At 51.4% G+C, this 8,725-nt stretch overlaps 3 protein-coding genes across 3 annotated transcripts; 2 read left to right on the top strand and 1 right to left on the bottom strand.

The window, feature by feature from the left end:
* Positions 1–534: 534 nt before the first annotated feature.
* Positions 535–1,014, top strand: PpBr36_05262 (uncharacterized protein; the record flags this gene model as incomplete). The annotated part of the gene is made up of 3 exons (XM_029892419.1): positions 535–600; positions 673–783; positions 859–1,014. 3 exons carry the CDS (start codon positions 535–537, stop codon positions 1,012–1,014), a joined length of 333 nt encoding a protein of 110 aa, XP_029749860.1.
* Positions 1,015–3,378: 2,364 nt separating this feature from the next.
* Positions 3,379–4,020, top strand: PpBr36_05261 (uncharacterized protein; the record flags this gene model as incomplete). Its single annotated transcript, XM_029892418.1, has 1 exon — positions 3,379–4,020. One exon carries the CDS (start codon positions 3,379–3,381, stop codon positions 4,018–4,020), a length of 642 nt encoding a protein of 213 aa, XP_029749857.1.
* An 836-nt stretch (positions 4,021–4,856) lies between these two features.
* Positions 4,857–6,963, bottom strand: PpBr36_05260 (uncharacterized protein; the record flags this gene model as incomplete). Its single annotated transcript, XM_029892417.1, has 4 exons — positions 4,857–4,992; positions 5,066–5,192; positions 5,278–6,525; positions 6,654–6,963. The coding sequence occupies 4 exons, from the start codon at positions 6,961–6,963 to the stop codon at positions 4,857–4,859; spliced, it is 1,821 nt and encodes a 606-aa protein (XP_029749858.1).
* Between the last annotated feature and the right edge of the window lie 1,762 nt (positions 6,964–8,725).

The raw sequence follows: 8,725 nt of genomic DNA, 5'->3' as shown, positions 1-8,725 counted from the left end.
GCAGATCCTCTCCATGAGCATGATTTTCGGTGTGCTTTGGGTAGGGCGTTAGCGCTAGTGTTCTTGAGCCTCAAGCCCAGCAGTCGCCAGCGGCCTCGATTCAAACCCTCCTGAAGTGTCATCATAAATACACCGAGGCCCGCGCGTGAGCCCGATTCAAGTTTCGCGGTTGTTGTCAACTTGGCAGAGGTTGGGTGAAGAAAGTCGATTTGATTGTACTGTTGGACTGTAGTGTTGTAGCAGTTCCACAGGTTGTCCCACTTCCCAAACAACGCCTAAATGCGGATCCGAACCGCTGTGGCCCGTCCCGAGTCAGCGACAGCGGGGTAAGCGGACGGGCGCTTTGAACCCCCGCCAAACCCAAAATGTACCTCGACTTATAACAGCCTTGGCCAGCCCTCAGCTTCCCCAAATGCTTACCATCATCAATGATCTAAACTGTTCTGGTTTAGACTATCTTTGTTTCTCGTCTATCTGCTCGTATTATTATTTTCCACCGAACCAAACACCTGCTCCTAACCCCTGTTGTTCACCATGACTCTGGTTCACACTGTTCTGTTCACGTTCAAGGCATCTGCTTCCGATGAGGAGGTCAGGAACGTATGCGCATCTCCGCTTCAAAATTTGGGAAACGAAAAAAAATCCTAATATTTGCTTCTGAAACGATTCAAGGTTTGCAAACAATTCGTCGCCCTAAAGGACAAGTGCATCCACCCCACGAGCCAGGCGCCATACATTTTGTCCCTGAAGGCGGGCAGGGACAACTCTCAGGAGGACTGTCAGGTTAGACCTTATCCTACCCCCTTCTCCGATTTTACGGCTACTTAATCAACACTATTTGGCAAAACCTATGTTCAGGAAGGATTGACACACGCCTTTGTGGTCGAGTTCCCCTCGGCGGAGGACAGGGACTATTATACGAACCAAGATCCAGCGCACCAGGCATTGGCCAAGGCAATGGATCCTTTGGTCGAAAGAGCCGTTGCGGTTGACTTTCTCGACGGTGTTTTCTGAAGAAAAGAAAGGGAACAAGACATTGAGCTCCAGTTCAAGATCATAAGATTCGGTGGATCATTTTAGTTGCGAGCCCTGAGGACGAGAGGAGGCCTGCAATTTTCTTGGACCTAGAGGGCCGTTTTGAAGATCCTCGCAATCAGCAATATTAGTTTCCTTACCTAGATGAGATGAATCATTGGGCGGGTTTTTATCCAAAGCTTAACCCTGATTTCCTACTATTTTTTTTTTCGCCTTCCCAGCCGATGAAGCCATTTACACCACATAAGACGAACAAGAAATCCGCACTGTTGTGAGTGCCAGGTATACCACAAGACCTACCTTTGATTTTCTGGGTGCATCTCAGGAAGCTCTGAGGCAAGTCAGGAAAACAAGGGTCAAGTATTAGGACATAACAGAGGTTGCGAGAAGCGAGGAAAAAGAACTCGGTACAGATTTTCTTGGGGCAGCCCCTTGATCATTTCGTCCCGATCAAAATTCGCCAAATCTCTATCTTTGAAACACCGAGCATTGCGGCAGCCATTAAAGTTGTTTTGATGCAAATATGGAAACCCGGCAGGTTGGGTTTATCGAGCACCACCAGTGCGCAGCCCAATAGTGGTGCCTGAATAATATTCATGACCGTGATTCCGAATCTAATCAAGAGGCAACTGACCTCGCGGTCCAAGTTGGTCGCGCACCCAAAAGTTGTTTGCCAGGGAAAATACAGAACTTTGGTGCAGAGGGCTGTTGGTTTTACTTGTGAATAGACAGAGAGTAGTCTACTAAGGAAGCGGTCGGGAGAGATACAGAGTACAAAGCAACAACGGTAAAGCCAATTCGAGCGTGGGATTTTGAGATTGTTCAGGGTGCAGGCTGACCTATCTTGAACTTGGACGGGACTTATCAGGCACCCTACCACATCTCACGCACCAAGGGACGCAATGCCATGTATCTGTAAGCAGACGTCAACCACTGGCATGTGTTCAGGTCAGCTGATATCAACGGTGGAACAATCTCATCATTCACTTCCTTTTTAGCGTACCGACGACGTGGTCGAACCCACAGGTTATCCGCAATACCGAGCAGTGTTACTTCAGGGCCGGTTTCTATAGCTCCAACTGCTTCAGCCATGCGTGGGCAGCTTGAAAGGCTCACGTCGTCGAGTGCTGTGCTCCTCAGCAGCGAAGACTCGCGACTGGTGGTTGTCTATAGTACGCTGTTGTGTGTCCAGATTTGTCGTTTTCGTCAAAGTCAACCATTCCGATCTCGGCCTTTGAGTTGCAGGTGGATGGCAGCGTATTCCTAGAACCATGAACTCGTTATTGCAGAATGGACAACAGCTTAGTAAATAGGGAGCCTTGCGGATTGCGCACTGCCAATATAGTTGGGGTGCCGTTGATAGGCAACAACTGCTCGCTGATACGCGCAAGCTTGATAGCTAGCAGGAGCAATACAGGATAAATTTTCTTAAACGATTGATTGAATCCATGGCCGGTGCAGGTGTCTGGTCTAAAATCTGATGTTTGGGGGAAAAGGCAATCGAGGGGTGGAGGGGAACTGTTCGTTGCAGTAATCGATTGTTCGATTAGTGAATGGGAGCAGGATGCAGACCATTTTGTAACCTGGAGGTCGAGATAGACCTCGCCAAATTTGTTCGATTCTGCTAAGGCAAAGTTTCAAATGTTGTTTCTGACTATCTACAAACCAGCTGGTCAATGAAGGTGAGGAAGTGATAGGGTGCTATAGTCTAACTAGGAGGAATGTCCTAGCAGTAATACATGATTCGTTAGCATCAGTGGTTTAGTGGTAAAATCCATCGTTGCCATTCAATGAAATGATTCGATGGGCCCCGTGTTCGATTCACGGCTGATGCAATGCACCTGAACTTTTGATTCTTTCGCATTATGTATGACCTTTGCTTCAAGGTTCCACTTGTAGAAAAAAAAGTTTGCCATTTCTTTTTGTGCCATTGACTTGCTGAGAACACGTCCTATAATTTCACGCAGGACCCGAGCGTATTAAAGTATTCATTTGAATATAGTACACAAGGATCGATGGTCCCACTCTGTTTTGCTGGTTACTGTATGGCAGGCACGTACTGCGCGATGACAAACACAGGACCCTAACCCAAGCATCCCGGCCACCAACGAGGGAACTGCATGCAGGGTACAATGCACCCCACCATGACATGGATCCTACCTTACCAACCTCGCTCAGTCACAAGCGAAGCTTAGAGACACCATCTGCAACTTGGCTGCCAGCAATTTTCTCCCCTCATTCTAACGCTGTAATACAGCTCTTTGTTTATTTCCACGTCAAACAAATAGAATAACAAATTGAGCCTCGATCGGGACCGATATAACCACACCCCCCGCCGCAGCCATGGCGACCACGGCCAAAACCTCAAACTCGGGCATCGTGACCGACGACAGCGGCCAGCGGCACATCCCCGAATCGACGCGCGCCGATGGCAGCACGCGCAAGGCCATTAAGATCCGACCCGGCTACCGCCCGCCTGAGGACGTGGAGCTGTACAAGAACCGCACCGCCGAGGCATTTCGCAACCGAGGCAAGGGCGGCGGCATTCCCGGCGCCGAGGGGCTCAAGGAAGACGATAGTAAAGAGGCAACCTCGTCTGCCGCATCCGCCGCCAGCCTTAAGAATGCAAAGCGGCGCGAGGCGAGGAAAAAGGCCAAAGCCGCCGAGGAGGAGGCGGCGGCGGCGGCGGCGGGCAAGACGGAGGAGCCCGCCGCTGCCGCTGCCAATGGGGACGCCAAGCCTGTCGCAGAAGCTGTAGATCCCGAGGTTGAGAAGGAGAAGAAGATTAGAAACCTGAAGAAAAAACTCAAGCAGGCGAAGGAGCTGGAGCAGAAGAAGGAAGGTGGTGGTAGCTTGCTGCCAGAGCAGATCGCCAAGGTCATCAAGATCAACGAGCTGATTAGGGAGCTTCAGTCACTTGGAATCGATACCGAGGACAGCAAGAAGGAGAACGGCCAGGGTGAGGTTGGGGAGAGCAAGGACTGAAGACGAAAGCAATCGCATCAGTTGGGGATCCTCAGCGCTATGCCTGCGCTTTGCTCCTCGATATGCTACCAGCATCCTTAACGTCCCTGAGGACCGATCAAGGGTTCAGCCTCTGCTCGTCTTCCCCTTTTGGTTTCAGGGCTCTCTTCTACAGTAGTTCGCCGGGCCTGACAAATACGGGAAACTTGAACAACAATTGTGACCATTCCGACGACCTTTTCCCTGGTACAGCTTGGCTGTGTGGCTTGGATCAGTCAACACTTCCGCATCAAGACCCCCAAGACAACTCTGCGTGCCTTCACGTCGATCAATGGGCAAGATAACATGAGCCTTGGCGAGGCTCAATGCACTGCCGATATTCAGAGATCATGGGCATGAAATCAAGCTATTCTCGACCTGCTGTGTGATAAGAGACCAAAAGTTACCAAGGTCGATGTATAAACTGCAGCCAGCGCCATATTTCCTGACTGCAGACACTCACAGGTTATAGACTGTATGTACCTGGTGGTCCCCACTAGCGTATGCGCCTCATCTTACAATATATGTACGGACAAAGGAAAAGAACACAACAAAAAGACACTGGCTATTCACCGAGATTATTTATCGTTTCCAACGACCCCACCATGTTTGAAAGCGCCCTCGCCCCCCACCAAATCATTTCGCCGTAAATTGTATGTCCTATGCGTACCCAACAAAAGACCCAACAGCCAAACGAACAAAGGAGAAGTGAGAAGACCAGGGGCTGCTGCTTGACAACATCCCTGCTCTATACATCTCAGCCAAAGGGTATGAGCACGGTCTTTGATCTTTGCTGGACACCTCGTTTGCTTCATTTGCTAGCGTTGAAACAGTATGTTTTCCAGCACCGGCGATTGCTGCAGTCGTGGTGTCGCGAACGTGTCACGCATGAACTCAACGAACATGTCAACGTCACGCACGGTGCTCATCGGGCCAAGGCTTGCACGGACGACACTAGTTGTGTCGATCTGAAGTCAGCTTGCTTTCAATCTATCAGTTTGGAAAAACGAAGGCGTAGGTGTCTTACCCAGTGGGCAACTGGTTGATGAGGTCATGACTTCCAGGACCGCAGTGGTGTCCGGCAGAGAGGGCTCTTTCTAGCTCCCAGGGCTCGTATTCTAGGGCTGTGAACATGCCACCAGGGCAGCAGATGCCTGTAAAATATTGAAATACCGCATAAGCAAGTGGTTTATCAAGTCGGGTCACTAACGCTGACCAGGGATGAGCAATAAAACTTACCACCAGACCGGATGTATATCCCTCTCCGGTTTGCCAACTCCTCGACCTGGGAGTATGGCACAATGGTGCCGTCCGCCTCGAGCACGTTGAATGCCACCGTCGCTCCTTGCCTCGCAGAGTCGCCGAACGTCCTCGAGCCATCAGCACCCTCGGCATATACTTGCACCACTGGCCCACCGTTGGCGTGTCTTAACCCTGCTAGACCACCATATAGGCTGGCCACGAGTCGAGAAGTGTGCCGTGAGATGTTCTCCATGCTTCCGAATAGCCGCGCGTGGACGTCTATTGCCTCTCCCAACGCCAGGATGCTGTGGAACGGCAACGTGCCGTCTTCGAGCCCGTCGTGGATTTGGTACCGGGCGTGCTGAGGCTGGTGTTGCTGTTGTCCATGTGTCGCTGAGTCCGCGACAGCCTCGCGCCCTTTGCTCCTGTGCCAGGCAGCCCCGACCGCCGACACCATGGTTACAGTCCCGCCGCCAAAGTACTTGCGCAGCGTCAGGATGTGGCCCGAGTCGCGCCGCACCACCAGCGCTCCGAGATCTGGGAAGCCAAAGATTTTGTATAGCGACAATACGGTGAAGTCGGGTGCGGCATCTGGGTCCGCAAATACGGCTGCCATGGGACTCGTCATGGCAAACGCCGCCGCATCCAGCAGGCTATAAGTGTTTGCGTGAGGCCGCGACCGCCGCAGCATCCCAGGCCACGCCAGCGGTAGCCGTCGACCCGTCATGTTGGATTGTCCCGGGTAGGCGAACAGCCCCAACCCGCCACCGGCTGTGCGCCTCCGGCCGCCTCCCTGGTATGGTCGGTGGCGATGCCAGTTTGTGAAGCCGTCGTCGGACGGCACCGATCCGCCGAGCCAGCGCTCAACCTCGGCGTCGCTCATGAAGCAGCGGGCCTCGGCGCCAGCCAGTTCGCGCACGCCGACGATGCTGGTGTGCGCGTCCTTGTGGTATCCGTACCAGAAGGTGCCGCTCCATGTCTTCTCGGCGAGGTCGCGAAAGGCATCGCCCACGAGCTTGATGCCCGCCGTGGCGTTGGCCACAAAGACGAGGTCGAAGTGCCTAGGGTCCGCGCCTAGGAACCGCAGCGTCCGCTCTCGCACCTCGTCCACCATCTCCCCGGATAGCCGGGCTGGTTCGTTTGCCGAGTGCGGGTTGCCGTACAGGTTGCTCATCATCTTGTCCGCGAAGGCGATTATTAGGGACCGGGCGTAGATGGTCGCTCCGCTGTGGTCGAGGTATACGCCTGTTGGTAGCGTGCCTTGATTAGCATTAGGGTCGTACGGAAAGACATACTAAAGCGTGTGCTTGTGGAAGTATACGTGCAAACTGCAAGTACGTTATGGACATAGGAAAGAAATTGTCTGAATCTACCATTGCTCATTTGCGGATATTCCCTCTCCCTTATTTTCTCGATATCCTCGCCATATGGGCTTTCTATCTGGCGATAGGGGCTGGTTCCGTTTACAACTGGGGTCGCGGGTTCGGCCGCGCGGGTGTCAAAGTCCCTTCGAACCTTGTATGACGGAACTTGGCAGCCGTTTTGACTCCTGCTCCTTGACCACATGTCTGGCGGCGTGCTTGTGGTCCGGGATACGACAGGGGATGCTGCAGCGTGAGATCTGAGCGGGAAGCTCCGTGTGCTGAAAGCTGGGCTGGACGGGCAATGTACAGAAGAAGGCATGTTCTTTCTTCCTTTTTCCCCTTCTTCCCTTAATCTCTGTTCTTTCTGTTTGCCCGTTGCCGAATGAGGTGTAGGGGCTCCAACGTATGAGCTGTATATGATAAGGAGAAGGTGGGATGTGATGTCAAAGAGTGTGGGTGGTGGGGAATGCAGAAGAGGGCTTCTAGCGCGTCTTTGCTATATGTGTTGACGAGAGCCAAGCAACTATAAGGAGGTGGGAAGATTTCGTTACCAGTATGGCCCAGTTGGTGGTCAGATCCTAAACAAGTCATTTAGGTGATGAAAAATGCATCTTTAAAGGGAGGGTGTCTGGACTTTATATGTCAAGCACAGCGATCCGCAAGGAGCAGAAGATTGTCGTTATGACTTTCTGGGATAGATGCTCAGGACAGGACTTTAGGAGGGACAGGTTTTATCAGCCTTTCCGTTTTTTTTTTTTTCTTTCTTTACTTATGAAACGCCAGAAAAGAAAGGGAGGGTAGCTATCAGCTGGTTGGACTTGTGTATACGCCAGCTGGTTCGGATTTCGCGATCCAGACACTGACAATCACATCACCATCATATCCCTATCGGGGGCTTTTCGCCAAAGTCGTAATACACCCCCACTATCTACTATCTGCAGGATCGGGAGCCATGCACACCCCGGTTGGCGCAACCCCTACCTGAATCTTTCGAGGGCATATTGGCATTTTCTCAAAAGCGCAAGGACATTGCCGGTTTGTGGTCTTGGCGATGGTGGCTGTGGGCAAAAACAAAAAGAAAAAAGACCACGAAGAAGAACGGGGCGACGTTTGACCTTCCAACTCGCCTAGCTGGCCCCTCCATTGGCTCCAGAATCCTGGCAGCTCGGACAACGCGATGAACACGACGGGGAGAGAGGAGGGGGGGGGGGCCGCCAGCTGGAAAGGGCAGGTGAGAGAGTGGTGAGCTATTGGAGGGCTATGTTGTATGTATGTAAGCAGCTGAAAGCATGTCTGCGGATGGGGCTACTGTATAATGGATGACTAAATGCATGGTACCTGTAGAATCTTGAAGGGGCAAAGAGAAAAAGAAGAAGAAAAGAGTCACTTGGACTCGCTTCCTCCCGTTTCTCACTAGTCTAGGTTTAGTTCTAGACTTCAATAAGGTGTGGCCTTTTCTTTTGCTTTTCTTTTCTTTCTTCTTGTTCTTTGTGTCGGTATTCCGTTCTTTCCAAGCAAGCAGATCGAACAAACGAAAGCGACTACATACATACCATATCTTTCTTATTAATTAAAGGCTTCTTTTCTTTTCCTATTTTCTTCGCAGCAGCAGTAGTCGGCCGCAATGCACTTTCGGGGCAACCAACCCATTCCATCCATACTCACTTACAACGTGATGATGGGGGGGTGTGTGTTCCTGGGGTATAAGGCAGATGGCCCGTCATGGAAAATTACCAATCCCCTCCGAGGATAAGCCTAGCCTATCATAAAGTCGGACCCCGCTCTGAGGGGGGAGAAGGAGCCAAGCTAGAGAGGGGAGGGGGGAACAGATAATTAAAAATAAAATAAAAATAAAAAATAAAAAAAAGGGGGTCGGTATGCAGATGCTGTGCGGCAAGGGGCGGGTTATAAATCTTGCATGGCATATTAATGGGCGGGAGTAAGGACGTCTTTTTTTTTTGTTCTTTTGGGAAAAGGGGAAAGAAAATGGTTGGGTGGATAACATGGTTCGCGCAACTTTCCCGTCTTTTTGTATGCGGGTTTGACAAGCAAAAGAGGGAATAAAAGAAAAGAAAATGATC

Source organism: Pyricularia pennisetigena, chromosome 6 (assembly GCF_004337985.1).
Source record: "Pyricularia pennisetigena strain Br36 chromosome 6, whole genome shotgun sequence".
Lineage (NCBI taxonomy): Eukaryota > Fungi > Ascomycota > Sordariomycetes > Magnaporthales > Pyriculariaceae > Pyricularia > Pyricularia pennisetigena.
This window is presented reverse-complemented; position numbering and strand designations above follow the sequence as displayed.